General features: G+C 34.6%; 2 protein-coding genes across 4 annotated transcripts in view; one reads left to right on the top strand and one right to left on the bottom strand.

Annotated features, from left to right (window-relative positions):
- Positions 1–15,609, top strand: part of ANGPT2 (angiopoietin 2) — a 46,502-nt gene extending 30,893 nt beyond the window's left edge. For both annotated transcript variants that reach the window (XM_027787804.2, XM_005238132.3), the window contains 4 exons: positions 6,422–6,523; positions 7,035–7,201; positions 10,186–10,316; positions 11,712–15,609. In XM_027787804.2, the coding sequence (XP_027643605.1) occupies positions 6,422–6,523; positions 7,035–7,201; positions 10,186–10,316; positions 11,712–11,872 (561 nt within the window). In that variant the 3' untranslated portion in view covers positions 11,873–15,609. The remainder of the gene's footprint in view (positions 1–6,421; positions 6,524–7,034; positions 7,202–10,185; positions 10,317–11,711) is intronic.
- Positions 1–20,091, bottom strand: part of MCPH1 (microcephalin 1) — a 135,482-nt gene that overhangs the window by 68,654 nt on the left and 46,737 nt on the right. For both annotated transcript variants that reach the window (XM_055810353.1, XM_055810354.1), the window contains one exon: positions 16,220–16,297. In XM_055810353.1, coding sequence (XP_055666328.1) covers positions 16,220–16,297 — 78 coding nt within the window. The remainder of the gene's footprint in view (positions 1–16,219; positions 16,298–20,091) is intronic.

Below are 20,091 nucleotides of genomic sequence, written 5' to 3'. Positions count from 1 at the left end.
CTGCAATCACAATTTTTAATGCTAAAGGAGATGCAAGCTACTGCATCACTAAAGTCATAGATTGCATCAGTCTTTGTTAGATATCTCAGGAAGGGTTACATTCCTTAAGTCTCTTAGTATTACTTGTCTCGAGTTTTACCTTTGGTTATAATTTTACTATCAAATATACAGAGCATGCATATTTCCTAAAAGCAGACACAAGTCCATGCCATATTACGGAATGAAAATTTCTGTCATAAGCTTTTAACACTGCATTTTGAAAGCTACAAATGTTTAGGCAATTTATATGATCTGAAGAGCCAGAGTAATGCACATTTCTACAAAATTAAAACCCACTAAAATATTCTGTCCTTGAAATAAAAGTACAATCACAAATTTCCTAGACTATAAATTATTAAATGCTTTAGGTCTGAACATGGAGGCTTAAAACACTTAACAAAAATACCCATTGTGGTAATTGACTAGGTTAAAAAAAGTAGTTAAAATGTAATAATACAATTAAATTAGTAATGAATATAATAATATTATGTTTTAATCTTAATCTGCCCACTTCAGAGAGAGTGAAAAAGACACTGAAAGAGACAGCCAAAGTTTTACTTACTATATGACATGAAGAATAAGAGACTAAAAAATTTTATTCTGAAGCGTATTTTCTTTATATAAATACAAATGCAGAAGAAGAGTTGTCAAGGGAAGTGAACGTTTAGGGATAATCAACACGTTACACCATTTTCAACTGTTTATGATGTGGATGGCCACTCAGACCAGGAAACAGAATGACCTTTTTTATTTGCCAAAAGTGCTGCACTGCTGTTTATGTTTTCATCTTTTCCTCTTGTAACACCTTCTGACCTCCCAACAGGCTTATAAACAACTTCTGTGTAATCTGTAACTGATCCCACTTTACTAATTTGTCTCCCGTTATAATCCAAAACTATAGAACTGCATACAAGAGCTGAGAGGAAAACAATTATTTCATTACATTAATATTTTCAAGCTTTCAAGCTTTCCTGTTCTGCACCAGGACAAAAGCTAAGTTCTTTTAAAAACACGGAGGAAAAACAGCAGAAGTCTGCTGACACAAGGAAAAATGGGAGAGGCAAGGTCATGGAAAGCTAGTAGCTTCATGTTTACGGCAGTCACCTGAACCAGTTAACCTCCTGGTCTTAACCAGGCAGAATAGTTGAGTCTGGATGATCCTTATGTATTAGCTCAATGGTTTACCACACCTATTGAAGCAGTGGCTGAGATGTTCCCCATTTTGACCTCTGTTGAGCTGAATTTTCATCCTAGAACTGACACATATTCCAAGCCAAGGCCTTTTTAACCAGAACTTCCTAGCAGAAGGTGATTTGGGCAAGTATGAATTTACCAACAAAATGGTTTTGCGTAACTCCTAAAAAATGATCATCCAGACAACTAACTAGCCTTTTCAAAAGGAGCCCATGCCATGGACCTTACATCTGAAATACACATACACAAGTTGTTTCCAACCACAAGCATTAAAAAAGATGTATGTGTAGCTTCTCTGATACAGTAAGAGGTCAGATGGGATTGTTTTTTCATAATTTTAGAAGTGCCATCATCCATCTTTTTCACAGGGAACTGTTACTAAGTTAAATTACATTATAAACTATGCATGCAGTTATTTTTTCCAGAACAAGGAAACTAAGACTGCAGCTCTTACCTAGTCACATCTCTAGGAGTTAGAGAAAGCAGAATAGAACATCATTGAGCATCATGACTCAAAAGTGTTCAGACAACAGCCAAAAGTGATGCAAAGGGACACTGCGCAGATGTGGCAACTGCACTTGCTTTATAAGCATTAAAACTGTAGTGGATCTTCATCCTGATGACCCAGCCAGAGCCTTACCTCAGAAAGTAGGTCTGAAAACACTTACACCCAAAATCTCCTAATGTACAATTAAAAAGGAAGAAAACCTACTTTCTCTGAAAGTCAGCTTCCTAGACAGTGAAGGCATCCAGTTGACTTCTCACAGTTTACATGCTTATCATCTTTGGAAAGGGGACTACTTCTGGTTACACATATATTACAGCATTTTCAAAAATACAGCACTGCTCTTTAGCTGAAGGTGAAAAGCACAAACAGCTGATCTTACCTCTCCCAGCGCTACAGCTGCTAGAACTTTTAAGTACTGAAACAGTTAATAAGATAAATCAAATATTCCCCCTGCCAATTTGTTGTAATTTGAGAGGCTAAACTCTTTATTCTTTTTGGCATCTGCTTGAAGACTCCTGCTGCCTGCCTAATCTTGGTATCTGTTTTTACTAGTTTTACGAAAGGTTACATTTCTTCCTTTTGAATATAAAACCTAGGCTAGGCTGAAAGGTCAGAAGAGTTCTCTTCTAGTAACGAGTGTTAGAGAAAGCCTCATACACATATCATTTTACTGGAGAATGAAGATTTTTTTTAAAAAAGAAGTTATAATCCAAATAAATGCTTCCTTTCCCTTCATCTTTCACATACATCATGAAGAAATTGTTCCCTCTGCAGACTGATACAGCAATTTATTGTGTTTACTTTAAACTAGGCAAATCCTTTCCTCAGTCTTCCTTTTACTGGATAGCCTATCTCCATCCTTAAAATTACTTATGAATATACATCATTCACTTAGGTATTCATAGTAAAAAGTAATAAAAATAGATCCAACTTATTTCATTAATTTTCTTTCTGCAATCTTTACTACCATTTCTCTTCATTGGCTTCATTTTTTTGCCAAACAAGTGTGTATGTAAATTTGAAGTTCCAAGTTTTACAGTAAGTATTTTCATCTTTAGTCAGGGATTTGATTTCTAGGGATATGATCAGGAAAACAAAGCAATGGTTTTGTAAGCAAAGCTGCCTATGTGAGGGCTTGAAAGACAGGGCTCTGGGTTGCCAGTCAAGGCTGAAAGCAAAACATTTCCCTGTATGATGCTTACTTAATAGATGGTACAAAGAATTTTCACTTTATAGCTAGTTCAAGGGAGCAAGTGTGCAACCATGTTATACAGCAGTTAAGAAACCACAAACTGAAATCTAAAACAGCAATCATCTTCTCAGCTTTTAATAGTTACTGTAATACTAGAAGGAGGTGATGTAACCAGTACATTCCCTTTGCCTGTGTGACACTTCCTACTCAAGAAAGAAAAGGATTTTCCCTTTATTCAAGGCCATAAAACTGGCATCTTTTAGAAGCACTTACAGATGACTGACATGAGATTTTTTGGTATGGAAAAATTATGACCCCAAATTTACATAAAGTTAATAAAATTGTTACTGGTAAGAAAAATCTACATGCAGTTTTTATGGACTTACTTCTTTAATTTTTCATTATGTGTTTCAGTTCTGCTGAAACTGCTTCTGGCTTTTGGAAGAAATTTGAAGTACACCAGTATTTATCCTGAAGAGTCTAACAGTGTCTGTAAAGCTAGTTGTCTTAATGGATACTGTCTGTAACAGGAATATTTTATGTAAAACATTCAGTCATTACTGTTTGAGAATATTTTAATCTCACTAGAACTGAATGAAGTGTTATTTTAAGGCATTTATGTCTTCAGAGTACTAATTCCAGGTGAATAGAAGTTTAGGTGGCAGGCATCAAGGAAATTGCATGTAGCATTCAAAACCATCAGTTGACATTTACAATAGCAGTATCAGACTGGACCAATGGCCCATGTAAATTCATACCCAGCCTCCTTCTGTAAGTAGTTAAAAACTACATGTTTCAGGGAAGAGTGAAAGAGTTCTGTTCTCAGTCTGGCTGCTTATACTGTCCTTTCAGTGGGGTGAAACTACAGAGTCAACAACCTTCTCTACAACCAATGATTTTTTGACTGCTGTTAAATCAGCATTTTGAGTCATATCGAAGCTCAATAAAAGTATCTGTGTCTGCTTTAGCCGATGCCCAGTGTCCCTCTTCATAGCCTCCTGTGGAAATAAGTTTTCACACAGGCATTACATGTTACATGAGTTAGCTTTCTAAAAGAGATTTATCATATTTTATAATACCTTATCTTCAGCCTTTCCTTTTCAAGGCAATTTTAATTTTTACTAGATTTAATTTATATAATATTACTGAATTTTTGCAGTCATTAAATACCCAGGCTAGTAAAAACAAACAAAAAACAGGCTTTGAGATACAAGGAATTGCATACATCAGTACAAATTAAAGTTGCTGCTTTCAGTTAAATTCCATTCACGTTGACATACTTTTAACAAGTAATCCCTAATCCAACTCTTTTCCCTTATTTCTCTTATCTTTCCTAAAAATCTCCAGTTTTCCTAAAAATCCAGCATCTCGTGAACCTCAGATGTTGAACAAAGAGTCTAGATAGAAACTTAAAATACAGTATCTGCTTTGGATTTCCAATGTGTTACAGCCTATTGAAACACTACTATTTGCAGCTCTAAAGGCTTTTGTTCCCTTGAGGTCTGATGCCTTTGAACAGTATGTATGCTACTGCTTGCACTGTAAATACTCTTTGCTTTATATAAACGTGTGTGTAGAACATACATGTAATACATAATACCCTAAAAGAGCCAGCTATATTGACAACTTGGTAAGGAACACACTTTTACTTCCTAAGATGACAGACAAAACACTGCCACAAGACAGAAGGAAAATCTGGCTTCTCTGAAGTAATGCTTTTTCAGTGAATTTCCAGGATGTTTAACAGTTCAAAGAACTCAAATCTGCTAACTGCTAACACCGATTAGACAGCCTTCCATAGAAGAGGATGAAACAGATACACAGCTTCAGTGTCATTCAGTCATGATTTGGGGCATTTATAGGCACACCGTGACAAGCAGCAGTAATAAGTTAGGTGAGAAGGAAGACCACTGAGAGACTTTTTTAAACAAAGAAGGAAACATGCAGATTCATAATGAAATGCTCGGGTCTAGGTGGTGGGATTTTTATTTCTTTGTAATTAATATCCTATCAAAGTGTAAGAAGCCAAATCTTGGCTCCACTACTATAAATGGGAAGGTACAACTTCACTTAATTGATGAAAGCTCTCGAATATAGACTAGAAATGAAGTAGTTTAGTACTGAAACTATAATTTCAAAACTTTTCAAAGATGTGAAACAATTATGAAGACTCACGAGTTTCAGTATCTTGGCAGAAAGTGGCAAACAAAAATACTAAACTTCCAAATGAGACTGCCTAGAGCACTAACTGTGAACTCTCCTAACAGAAATACTTGTACAAGAAATTTAAGATTTTCCTTAAATACTGGTAATAACATGTGATTTAAATAGATACTGATTTCAGTTTGACTTTCATTATGCTGTTCTACACCAGCTTAACTCCACTGACTTCACACATCTACTTTTAAGTTCTGCTAGTTTCAGAAAACCAGAATTAGATGCAACAATTTAAAATTCTTTCTCAAGAGAAATGGTCCTAAATATTCATATATTCACCAGATTTTCTTCTTAATGTATCCCCTATTTCTCCCAAACATGAATCCAAAATTACCTCTAAATTTTCAAAAGATTTTTTTGCATCAGTATCTCCCCAGTATATTGGCACCTTCAGTAATACCTTTTGTCTCTGACACTGCAGTGCACATGCGCCAGAATTCTGTGTAACTCAGTCACTTTCTATTTTAATCTAGAAGGAGACTGACTGAACAAGTCACCTATAAACTTGAATTTTACTGTGCATTTATTGGCATTCTAAAACAGTTCAGTGAACTGCCTGTTATGTGTCAATCCTTTCAAATGTTAAGCAATAACATGGTAAAATTAAAGATGGTGTGTGAATATTTGGAAATGTCTTACAGTTCTTACTTTTTTGTTCTAGAATGTAAGATATTTATTCATTGTGGTCTGTATAATAACATGGCTTCAAGATTTAACTTTCAGATAATAATTTTTCTACACTTAGATTTAGTTTTGGGGTCAGACCATCTGCAAAGACATTGAACAATGACAGTGGAAATAAAAACGTTTCACTTTGCTCACTGCCTGAATTTAACAGTATGTATACTCTGACAAGCCATGGGCAATTTGAATTAATCTCTCACAAAAAAGATGGAGAAGTGAAAACATCTTTAAGGAGAAATTTGTCATCAGGAAAGTCACAAAAATATCAGTGCAAGAGGGAAGTACAGAATCACAAGCTACAATGATTTCTTTTTTCTTCCTTTAACACCAGCAATCAGCTGTTTTTAAGGCAACATTTGTATTCTGTTAAGCATGATATATACTGAGGAATCACATTTATGTGTGGACAGTCACAGCTGCTTTGTATGAAAGCTATGAAAAAAGCGTTTTTAGGTTAATACACATTTTGCATTTGTACACTTTAAAACTTGCCACTATGTAGAACTATGCAGAATACATGATATGTCTTTTTTTTTTTTTTGGCATGACTACATGCACTTACACTGTTAACATGCTTACTCTGGTAGGCCTACTGTGACATGGAAACTGGTGGGGGAGGTTGGACAGTCATTCAGAGACGTGAAGATGGCAGTGTGGACTTTCACCGGACATGGAAAGAGTACAAGATGGTAAACAATGTCTTTTGTTTTGAAGTCTTATTATTAGTCATTATTGTCTGAAATCTAATATAGTAAAGTAACATTAATATCATACTTAGAATGTAAGCAGGTTTTAAAAGTTGGCTTTGTCCTTAGATGTTCATTTAGAAAGCGTCAGAGTAGTATAATTGTTTGCCTAAGCAGACTTGCAAAGTGTGATGTTTGCTTTTAAAGAGAAGCTTCATATCTCTTTAATCAACTGTTCTGTGATACGTCCACATTTTTTCAGTTATTTATATTTGTGTTTCTAGTGGCAACAGTAGAAGCTGCTCCAAATCTACTGAGTAATGTTGATTCACATTTCAGATTCCCGAGTTTGCCTTTGCTGAAATTAACTTCTTGAAATATCACAGATCAATAACCCTAACAGACACAGTAAAATTTTAGTTGACAGACTGAAAACTTTTAAACTTAAAAACTGATAAAGTAATCACTTCAAAAAACAAAGCAAAGCTATTTAAATAAACAACTTGAATTACAGGGATTTGGTGATCCTGCTGGGGAGTACTGGCTGGGAAATGAGTTCGTTTCTCAACTGACTAATCAGAAGCGTTACGTTCTTAAAATACACCTGAAAGACTGGGAAGGAAGTGAGGCATATTCATTGTATGATCACTTCTCTCTAGCAAGTGAAGAACTAAAATACAGGTAAGCAGAAAAATCAGATCTGAATAAAAAAATCTGATAATAAGCATTCTAGATTGTGTACATGCATGATCTCATTTCATAAAATGATGATGGTTTTTCAGTTCACTCATAACAGTTGCTCCATTTTTCACCTATTGCCTGAAACAATTTTTTTTTGCAAGGGAGAAAACGTGTAGTTTACTAGTGCATATGGTGAATGTAACACACAAGATGTGCAAAGATGAAGAGATGGTATGGTATAGGATAGGTGCCAGTACAGCAGCTGGCAGTGCACAGTCTTCAGACAACATCAACCTGTCTGCAATTGCTACCACATCTTGATTCCATGCAAGAAATAGATTTCCGGAAGGTAGATGACTAAGAATAATACTACAAGGAGATTCCCCTTAAGTCAGTGGCTAGTATGAGCTGGTCTGATGTCATGAAGAGCACACTGAGGTAATGCTGCCACTTTCTGTGACCCACTGGCTTGTGACCCACTACCTGTGAAAATGAAGTTAAGAGCAGATGTCCAGTCTCACACACTGTCAAACTTGTAAATTTAAACACAAGATTTTAATGAACCTATTACTTACGCTCCCATCATTCTGTAAAATGTAAAGCTTCTCAATTTCTTCTTACATATGTGGTTTAAATAGGAAATAATATATATTTTAAATAAGTACTTTATATATAAATAAATATCATAGTATTATACATTTTAAATAGTATAGTATCACACATTTTGAAATAGTATCAGCTGCGTGAAATATACAGGCAGTTCATACTATAGTCTCCAGGCTCTCTGTAAATGCAGTAGATAGATATTGTTGATTATAGAAGAAACTAGAGACTCTGCAGTGTATAACAGATACTTTCCTACTACATGGCCCATGAAATTTTTATCTAAGAGTCTTAAAGATTCACGGAGCTTCAGGTGACTGGACAGAAAAATTGTCTAAATTTAGATGAATTTTTCCAAGTTTTCTAGCAACTATTTGTTGTAAACAAGTCAGTCTGACACCTGAGAGAACTGATGCTGTTATTTCAACTCAGGTCTTATATGCAAAGCAATCCAAAACTATCAGCATCTCTCCCATTAGATCTTACTGCCTTAGCAGTATACAGTTGTCTGAACTCCAAAGCAAATATTTTTTCATCTGGAAACAGTTAGAATCTACAGCAGAGAATTTTGTAAGTAATGCTTTAAAATACTTATAAGGCAACCTTTGCAAAACGGCTCATTACCTTTGTTCATTTAAAGTATTAAAAATTAATTACTGAAAACTAAGATGATTGACTGCAAATACATACTTTAATATGCAACCAAACATGGAATGCATCATAAAATGCAGTGGTTTAAATATATTTACATTAATAATTATATTATAAAAAAGAAAAAACCTTGCAAAGTATCAATTAAGAGCGTCTTCCATTGCATTAAAAATGACAATATATTCTTAATGCTGGAAGGATTACGAGTTGGGCCATAAAACTCAAATTTCATAGATTCATAGAAAAATTGAGATAAGAATGGACTTTGAGTCAAAATTCCTGATTTCAAAGGTCTGAGGTCAGACCGGGATGCTCAAGGCTTTATCTGGCTGGGTCTTGATAACCTTCCAAAGGTGGAGACTGTGCAACCTGTTCCACTGCTTATCTGTCCTCATGGTGAAGAAGGTTTTCCTGTTACCCAGTCAGAACAATTTACATCCACTGCCTCACACCAACTGATATACTAAGCCATACTTTAAAAAATTTAATAATAATAATAATAGCAACAACAACAATAACAATAATAATAATAATAATAATCATAATAGACCAAAAGTCTGCTTACATTAGACTTCAAATGATAATTGAAAATCAAACCTAGGCTCACACATTATATTTGGAACCTTTAATACCATTTTTGTTAGAAACTGGCTGACAGAATTTTGAAATCATCTGAAGAAAAGACAGAATATTTAACTTTGTGAAAGAGATTTTTGAGAAAATCTGTAACGAACAGATCTTTTAAAACCTAAATGAATAAAAATTCATTTATTAATAATATTTTCAAATAGAACATATAAAATGGGTTAAAATTATCTGTTAAACTACCAAAGACAGCATCTATCATAAGCAGAGGATTACGTGAAAGAGGAAGACTGATCTGGGGACAAATTACTTCTCCACACAGAGTCAGATCTCTTCCTTAAACAAACAGAACGCTTCTGAGAAGGATGAACTATTTGATACAGAAATGAAATCACCAAAGAGAGACTGTGGGAGCAGAGGGCTCAAGTCCTTCCAATTCAGGGTAACACAGTAATAGCTGTGTAATTGCCTCTCCAGTTTGGTGCCCTGTGCGTCTCCCCACTGAGACTGCATCTGCACCTGTGTAAGCCCATCCAAACAACACCAGCCTCGCTGAAAGCTTATCTTGCCAGGAAATTGAAGTACACTTAAATACCTGCGACGATTTAACAAAAATAAATCTATGAGGGTGTGAAAAGGAGAAGTAATTAGGAAAGTGGAAAGGGAAATAATGAGCAACTCCTAAAGTACCAGATACTAGTAGGTAATTAGTAATCCAGGTCATGCTATTATGTCTTGTAGATGCAAAGTTGTAACACTACCTTGCCATGTTGTGCTAACAACAAAATAGGAATCAAAAAAGTTCTGGTTTAAACTTTTGAACTTGATTAAAAAAATAACTGCACACAATATACTTACAGTACTAAGAAATGCATGATGTATTTGAAATTTTTTTCTTCTAATATGACATGAACAAAACAGTCATTTCTACAAATGTAGAGGCTATTCATTAGAATATTACGCTCACCATTTCTGCTCATATGAAAACACCATGCTGCAAAACAGCTCACAACAGTACATTGGCCAGAAGAGAACTTAACTGTTTGAACAGGATATTTATTGCAAATGATTCCATTATTATTTTGCAGATCAACTACCACTAACTTCCATGTAATAATTGTTTTTCCATTCCTCACTTTCTACAGGATCTACCTTAAAGGACTTACTGGGACAGCGGGCAAAATAAGTAGTATAAGCCAACCAGGAAATGATTTTAGCACAAAGGATGCAGACAATGACAAATGTATTTGCAAATGTTCACAAATGCTAACAGGAGGTAGGAATGTTTTTTTGTTTCTCCGTCTTCCTATTTTTATTGGCACTGAAATTGTCTAGGAGATAAATTATAATTTCAACTTGGTAAATTTTGACTATTGAAGAAGTCCAAAACTCACAGATAGAAACACTAGTACAGTGACTCCAAATGAAATATTTTAACATTTGACAGAAGTTAGTTAAAGTAAAACATGAGAAGTTAAAACTGGAGGAAAAAAGTCTCTGAAGTTGGGGTACAATAAGCCTGTAATTGTGGATCTAATCAGAGAGAGCAGAGTCTTCTTCCAAGGAAAGAAATAACATTCAGAGGTCAAAACACTTAACTCCCCCCAAAAAAACCCTCTACCCTTGTAGAGATTCAGTTAGTTAGTGAAATGGCTCCTGATTCTTTAGGCACAAATTCTTTCCCCAACTACTGAGGAGAAGAAAGCCCCCCAAAACTGTTGTATACCATACATGTCACAGAAAGGTATGAGTATTTAATTCCATATTTCGATATTATTATGAAATGGCAAAAATACACCACATATATGAGATAGCTGTAGTTTTCTCATGATTGTTCAGTAGTGGAGTTTTAGGTGGTATTTTTACCTTGAACCACACAAGCCATTCTGTAATTTGTTAGTCTAGAATTCCACATTCTGAAATGTGGGCAACTGCTTTGTAAATTTGACTTCTGTTCCTGTTACCTCTTAAGCAATGGTTTGTTTCCCTATAGCACAAGTTGCAAGACAAACAGCTTCAGTTTATCCAAAAGGATAATTGGATTACTGCCCTGCAAAACAGAACACACACATTATCACCACCGTAACAAAAGTAGAAAAATATTATCTTCTTAATAAAAATAAATTTTCCTTATGACCCACTAACAGGTCAGGACCACAAGGATACAAAATAAGTTTGGGCTGCTTTTCTTCTCCTTTTCTTTCTTACCAAGTTTCAGCACGGAGGTTTCAAACTGATCTGCACAGAGAACTGAAACAGATAACTGAATTAATACTCTAAGAAGAATTAAGAAAGGAACTCAGATCTGTGAAGAACAATAATTTACCAAAGAGCAGATGAAAACCAAAGACAACTCAGTATCATTATAGCTCAAGTCAAGTTCTGCCCTCAGACTGTCAACAATAACATTTTATATCAATAAGTTAAGCTTGATTGAAGACCTTCCCTTCTCAAACTACAATGTATTAAATAAGCTTCAAAAATATGTAGTTAATACATAAATATGTTTCTTTTCTGAGTATGAGGGAAGTATTTTATACTGACACTTCCAAATTATAAGAATGAAAAACTGGGTTTAGATTTCTTTCTCATTTCAGGACAACGAAGTGTGCTCATACACTATTTTGAAAATCACCTCTGCTGATGTTTTTCTTTGTTTTCTGTCTTGCAGGATGGTGGTTTGATGCATGTGGCCCTTCTAACCTCAACGGAATGTATTACCCATTACGACAAAACAACAACAAGTTCAACGGTATCAAGTGGTACTATTGGAAAGGCTCCGGATACTCTCTCAAAGCCACGACTATGATGATTCGACCAGCAGATTTCTAAATGCTTTTGCATTATGTGAATTATGTATTTGTATAGTCTTCAAAGACTTCATTTGCTGAGCTTATAAACACACATCTGCAACTTGTCTCATTTTCAAGTCCAGAAAAATACGCTAGTGTTCTGAAGGGATCAGTTCAGTACAATTCCTGAATTGCAGTAGCCTTGATCAGCTAAAGCTCATATTATTCAACCAGACACAAAGTCTAAAGCATCAACCTGATTGATATAATAGTGATTTGGTGAAATGACTGAATAAAAAGAACATCCAAGAAACTGTCAAGACACATTAAGGACTGTTTTACTGATCATTTATGTTACGTATGTGTTAGTAAATAACTGGAACTGTGAAAAATACCTAAAATAGTTTTAGAAATACGCATTTTGCCTCATCACTGAACATTAAACATTACTCTAATATAAAACACTTAACCAGTAACTATTTATCTCTCTGTGTCATGTTTGCCTTCTGTGTACATAAAAAACTACTGTCCTGTAATTAGCTCAATACTGTAGTTAATGAATATGTTCTTTCCCCTCATAGTGTCCTAAACAAGTTCTTACACTTATTCAGGGATTTTTTTCCAATAGCCTGTATTACTTTATTTAACAGATGACAAATAACATTTAAGTACTTTGCATTTATTCTTGGGAAATACCATGTACGAAAATCACCATTTCTTTCAGTTTGTACGTACTGCTGTCACGATCTTTAAGTTACAAAAATCCCTGCAAATTACAATATAGTGTGTATTTCTTTGTATTTTTGTGAAGATTGCACTTTTTTTCTTTCCTTGTTATTTACCTGTAAAATAACTGATCTGTATTTTATAAACTGAGACAACGGCATTACCACCAGGTGTCCGGTTGTCTATGACAATCTGTTATCACCTGGTGCTGTAGTACATCTATAAGTTTTGTAAAAATGACCTAACTGAAAAACATATGCAGGTTCTTTGATACCATTAAATTCATGCTTATGACTTAAGATGCAAATTACTACATGTTAAAAACAGTAAAAAAAGAATCTGAAATTTATCTAAATTAATTCTGTTGGCTTTTTTCAGTAAGGTTAGGACTTCTCCCTAGGTGGGCCCTTAACGTATGCAACAATGTGAGTAAATTACTCTACTAGGTGATGTTTACTTTTTTTTAAATTTAAGTACTGTATGCTTTAAAATTGTGTACTGTACACTAAAGTTCACATTAAGAAGATATTTCTTCATAAATCACACAAAATAGTTTTGTGGAGATTTTTCCCCAAATTAACTTTAGGTTTTAATTCTCATGCTTAGTCTTTGCCTTGAAGTAATATTTTTGTAAACTTTTAATTTCAGTGGATGACTGAATTAGTTACAAGGCAAGAGCATCTCTCATATCAGAACGAAAACCCCAGACACAATGTTTCTGGAGGCTTACTTAACTAAAGGTATTCCATCTTAAAAACAGTAAAAGATTTTGAGAAAGATGGAAGAAACTCTTCATTTTATACAGACAGTCATTAAAGCTGGTCAGAGTACCCCACCACTACTCTTTTTCACTGAAAATGTGTCAGCATTACTAAAGGGTAGCAGAGACAAGAAATACTTCTTATATTACTTCATGATCTGATGTTAAATAAACCTAACAAATGTAAATTAACAGTCATCATCTGAAGAGCATAAAATAATGTATTTAAAGATTACTATTTAATATTTTATTCTTTCTCCTCAAAAACTTGTAAGGATATACTTATCCCAAACTAAAAAAAGTAGTTCAAAAATTGCTTTCATGAATTTCTAAGAAATGTCTTAAAGAGCAAGTCTAGCAGGTGGCCAGCAAGCTAGTAAACAAGCTAGACAAACCAAGAAGCACATGACATACCAAGAGAGGCCTAGAGAGCTGGCTTTTCTCGGCCTGGAGAAGGGAAGGGGAAGGGGAGACCTTACTGCTGTCTACAACTACCTGACTGAGGACACAGAGAAGATGGAGACAGACCTTCTTGGCGGTGCGCTGCAATGGAACAAGAGGCAGCAAACACAAGTTGGAATTGGGGAAATGCATTTTCTTTTTAATTTATTCATTTATGACCATGAGGGTGGACCGGAGAATCCCTTGGAGCACAGCACTGAACCAGACAACCTTCAGAGGTCCCTTCTGATCTAAAATACTTTGTGATTCTATGAAATTTAATAGAAATTCTGAGTCTAGATTACTGTAGTGTTTCATTGCATTTAATTAGGCAACTAAAGAAAATACCCCCAATATTTGAGATTGTATGCATATCCAGCCCAATAGTCTAAAAAAACCCAAAACCAAAACCAAGAAAAGCTTCTTAAAAACCATGATTGAATCTGGGACAGTATGAATGCTCAACCTGGCAAAGGAAAATAGTGCTAAGTTTTGGTTGACTTTACCTTTCATTATTTTAGTAAGAAAACACTATATGACAGGAATAGTTACATATTGCATGGTTAGTTTTGATTTGCTGAAAAAAAGTCTTTATGAGGCTTAAGGCCTTTTGATGACTATTCTGGGAAAGTGATCAAAGATAGTGGTGTAGACATTGAATGGATCAATTGTTTAATGACACTTTTTCATTTTTTGGGAAAATGGAGTAACTCATCAACAGGAATGTAGAATTTCAAAGTGAATGCTTTTAAATGACGTTTTAAATGAGATTGCATGGCTTAAACTGCAACCATCAAAGTGAAGTGAGAGGACGTTTCAGAAGGAATGCCATTACTGGAAAAAGAAGGCTGCAACAACTGCTTTGGACCTGACACAAACAATTAAAATGTAACAGCAAGATAGTCCCTTCTTTTAATTCCCTCCTGTAATCAAATAAACAGTATTTAAAAGTGGAATGCACTTCCATTTTCTCTAAATACACAAGGAAAGGAATATGAACATAATTCATGCTCAAATAATTATTATATCTTTAAAAATATGGTATCTGTTACAGTAAGAAACCAGAATGACTCAGGGAATGATTGGAAAAGTGATGGAAATACCACCTTGGACACTACGTTCCTCTGCAAGAGGAGCACATGGCAAAACAAGTGATTTAGGTTCTCAGCACAACCATAATGTCCCTTAATTTTATCTTGTCACCATCTCTCAATCTCATCCTCCTCCTCCATATTTCTGCTTTAGGAATAAAGACTGTAAACGGAATCTACAACCCCAGCAGGAACGACTTTCAAAGAATGTTATGTATGTTGTTACTGATGGTACACTTGGTTATTAAACAAAGTAGTCTAAGAAGAAACAAAATTCAAACCAGCTTAATCTGAAGTACTGTGTTCTTTTTTCGTACAAATAACAGAAAAGAGGGGAAAAAAGCATGCTGCTTATTTTTCGCGTTTTTACCATTCTTAATGTATTTGCTATATATAAAAAAATGAGTTTCTCCTTTTAGAAAAAATACTACATTACAGTGGATGATTTGGTTCTTTGGGCTTATTTCAGAATAACTACTACAGTTTTCCTACACTTTGAGAACATACAGCATATACTCATGAAATAAAATCTTCACCTTGAACACATAAACTTACATACAGATTTAGAAAGAATGTTAAAATTAACAGTTAATATTATAGTAAAGTTCAAACCCCTTTAAATGTTCTTTCCTCAAAGCTTATATGAAACTTTGAGAACCAAGTAGCAGATGATAATATATTTAACTAGCTGCTACAATGTGTAAGAGAAATTGTGAAACCTTTTTTGGAAAAACTATTAAAACTATTATTGACTAGTAACCTGCTGGAGTTCTACTTGTTTTAAAACCAAAATAAAATTACTGTTTAATCAATTACAACACATGGAGTGCAGATACACTAGGGCACAGACACACCATGCCCCTACATACACACTTTCACACAAATGCACAATTCAGTACTTGGGAATGATCACTAAAGGCAAGAAAAATGCTTCATTTTATCCACATAGTAGTTTTAGAAGCCCACATAAATTTTCCTTTGCCAAAGTAATTTCTGGACTGAAAATACTGAATCCATGATCTGAATATTCTTTCTGTTAGGTGATAATGTGTCTCTCCAGCTTATATACAAACACAGATATAAAATACACCACAAAGAAATAAAAGGATGTTTATACTTTAAAAAAAAAGCTAGTTTATTCAGAAGCTAACTGGTGAATCAATTTTTTGCATTTTCCATGCAAACCAAAAGTTTTTGCATGCATTTAAAAAAGTAGTGGAGAAAGGAGAAAATAACACCTTACAGTAATTTGCTTTAGAAAAATATTTTTTCTAGTACGCTGCCTTGTTGACAAAGCCTATTTAAAGGGCCAGTCATTTCCCAGATAAACAATAGAAAGGTCACAGGCTTAAAGGGCCATTAAACTTACAGGAGCTGCAGGGAAGCTGGATGAAAGCTCATACGGTTCCTCTGAGATCCAATGGCCCAATTCCAAAGACGACAGAACCTAAAATAAATTAAGAGGTAACTAGAAGTCTTCCAATTTCTAAAATAGCAAACTCTTTGAATGTGTAATTAGAAGTAACAGTGCAGTTGTAATAGTTGGTTTGATATTTCATTTACCCAAATCAAATGATTCACTGAAAAATCAAGCAATCAGAAAGATAAAAATTTTACAAGTGAAAGAAATCATTAAAATACCGAAGTCCTGTTTCTATGCATGGCTACATTAAATTTGAAAACCTTGTGAGAATGTTAGAAAATTCAACTTTCTGCATCATGATACATAAAATTAAAGATTTGAAAAGGGAAGTCACACTGTATAAGTTCTGTTCTCTTGGTTCAGTTAATCATTGAACTTCATGAAGTTTCTGTTGACCCATTTCTCCAGCCTGTCAAGGTCCCTCTGAATGGGAACACCTATCTGGTGTATCAAACGCTCCTCACAGTTTTGTAACATCCACAAACTTGCTGAGGTTGCACTCCTCCCCATCATCCAAATCACATATGAAGATGTTAAAAAATAACGGACCAGTATCAATCCCTTCTACTGACTGGGATTATGCAACTATTGTATATAATCCAAATTACATATATAAATAGCTTGCAAAGAAGAAAAGTTCAATTTCATTCTCTTTATTATCCTCCTTTGTCAATGACATGTGGTAGAGTACAAAAAAAGGATGCTAACAGTGCAGAGTACCAACTGTCTGGAAAATACATAATCCGTTGTGTTCAACTGAGCTCTGAAACATTGGATCAATATGATTCTTGGAGACTAGCAATCCTAACACTTCAGATTACTTCCAGACTTCTGTTCCCATCAGGGCCACCACAAAACGGTTAACAGAAATAAACCTACTTGAAATGGTTATATTTTCAATTTCTAAATATGCTGGTTTTATTTTTTTTTTTTTTATATATAAAACTTTCCCCAAACTACTCTATCCAGTATTTTTCCTGGGCTGATTTTCTGAACCATTCTTCAAAACAATTTATCATTATAAGTTGCAACTGTTAAGACTCCAATACTAAAAGCCTCACAGTGTTCAGAGACTATGCCTCAAGTGGTAAAAGCATCATCTTTATGGGAAAATGGAAAAAGACTGAAGCTCCTACCATGGCTCTGCCCTTGAGTTGTACAAAGGACATTTTGCTACTAATTTCCACACAGTCTAAATTCTGAAGCACACTGGTGGAAGAGGGGTTTATTCTTCTCATTGGCTTCATCAATGTGATTGGAGCAATAAAGCCTCTCACATTGGCTGGCAAGTTCTTTACCATGTTTGTCCACTGTCACACAGTTCAACAACTTTCCCCTTTTACAGATAACTGAGCTTCACAGCATCCTTTCTGTAGGTGCCATCTGGCACACCTTAAACATGAGTTCCAAAAAGCATTGTTACCCACTAGTGAGAGACAGCACGATTCATACATGCAACCTTAAAAAGCACAGCAACCCTCAATACCTTGGCTGCTCCTACAGCAACAGGTAGTAAGTGAACGAGGAGTGTACCTATACCCCCAAAATGAGATATATGGAATTTATTAGAAAGTAAATCCCTGTGTTCAGGATAATTCTTCTACCCCTGGCAGTCACATTTTCCCTACATAGTTCTCTAGCCATTTCAAATAGATGATGTCTGTTTCTTACTGTTAGCACAGCCATGCACCATTAAATTGTTGTCATTACTCACCTTGGAACAAGCTGAATTTCATCAGTGCATGAAATTATTACCATGCTTGACTCACAATTAACTGAAATATTCTGTATTTTTTTATTCTTTTGGAAGATGCCGTACAAATCCATATATGCCTAGTTTTAATGTACATTATAAAACTTTACCTCATGAAATTTGGGAACCAGTGCTATGAAATGTTCCCCTTAGGCAAAAACTGGCATAATAGGTATCAAGCATGATAAAGTTATCCTTTACACTGTTACAGCTCACTAACTAAACAAGGTTCTAAACTGAACAGTCTGATGATAAACTAGTAAAGTAAATCTTATAAAATGGCCTAATTGTATTTAGGAAAAAAAAAAACTTTCTGCAAAGGGCTGTTTTGCGCTGAACCTGTTGCTGCAAGAAGCAAATGCAAACTGAATTTAGAAAGTAATTTTGTTATTAAAAACAAGTTCTATAGTCTTTAGTGCAAAGTAGTTTATGCTTGATGACTTTCAGAGGAGCTAGCAACCTGTAGTATCAACTGATACAAAAGGTGGTGCTTTGCATGATGTGGCAAGTGGTGTTTTACGTGGGAGGGGAGGTGTCCAGTTTTGCAGGCTATTGGAAGTGAACAGTGATCATTTTTATTTGTTAATAATGAAAACCAGCACATCTTCAAACTTACTGTTGAACTTTGACTAAAATCCAAAGAATATTATGTTTACTTTCAGAAAACACACAACCAAATATTTGAAAATGCAACAGCTGTACAAAAAGGAGAAAATAATTCTATCATATTAAATCTAAAAATAAGAGATAAGCACATTAATAAGTCAATGACCTTTAAAAACTATTCAAAACATAGTAATGCATTGCTGTGTTTAGTGAAGAAAAGCATAGTAACTTCTTAAAAACATAGTTAAGACTGCAGCTTAGGATTTTAAGGTAGTACCTTAAAATAGTTACTTTTTACAAGAATACTGAAATCTGTTAGCTTTATACTTATAGTCGTATATATTTATTGCAAATAAAAGAAACGTGTAAATCCAAGCCATTTTTCTTTTAATGACAGTATGAACTGACTTTAACTGAACCAAGAAAACTGTAATGCCTAATACAATTATTAGACACAAGCTGCATGAAAATAACTTCTTTGTAAATAACTTTGAGGAGGAACAGATGTACCATGCTGTAAAATGTGTACATCATGTCCTTATAGTACCAAAATGATGTTTGTACCAAGAGTAGCAGGCAAACAATGCAAATTATTAAGACATAATCATAACTAATCTCTTGGGTTTAAGCAATCCCATTGCATTTTCCAGGCCAATTATATGGTAACAGCCTCTGTTAATCCTTGTAGTATTTACAGAATTTTGTTTAGAATTTAATTTTGTTTATCTTCACAAAAGATGGATTAATGCTTGTCCATCATGGTTCTGGAATTGAGTACAAAGGCATCATATCTACTTTCCTACATAAAAAGAAAATTAGATACAGAGTTCATGAACAGGTCCTGCAGTAAATAATTAGGTTACCAGTCACCAAAACATTCAGTTTTCATGAACAGAAAGGCAAAAGCTCTCCATTCTAAGTAACTGAAATTTTGCTTCTGACTTTGGCAGAGACAAATTTTCAACCAGTATATTTTCATAGCAACACTAACAAAATGGTTCAAATTAATCTAGGACGAAAACAAGTTATGATTTGCAATATTATCCTTGAGTAAACTATGTTTTATTGTTGTCAGTAATATCTTCATATTCAACAGTTCCTTAGAATGTGAAAAAGGGCTACGAAAAGCTGAAATACTTCAGAATATGTGTTCATATTGAGAAGAGCTATCTAGAAGTTTTCAAATGTGCAGTTACAAAAGATCTAGCTTAAAATGTTGTGATAAAGCAGTACAGTATGGATCAAGCATGAATACTGAGTATAGGAGTATCAGAAGTTGGCAAAATACAACTGATAACACTGAGATATTAAGAATGTATCCAGTTCTAGTAGGATGCAGTCTTGCTGGTCATGGAGGACCAAGAAAGGAGGAAATAGGAAGAGGGAAGAGAAGAGAGAAATGCATAGTTTTTCTGTGGCATTCTTACAGCCTTAAAGAATGTTTTCCTTTGGGTTTGAA

This window comes from Falco peregrinus, chromosome 7 (genome assembly GCF_023634155.1).
Source record: "Falco peregrinus isolate bFalPer1 chromosome 7, bFalPer1.pri, whole genome shotgun sequence".
NCBI classification, from domain to species: domain Eukaryota; kingdom Metazoa; phylum Chordata; class Aves; order Falconiformes; family Falconidae; genus Falco; species Falco peregrinus.
Note: the sequence above shows the minus strand (reverse complement) of the source record. Positions and strands in the feature narration are given on the sequence as shown.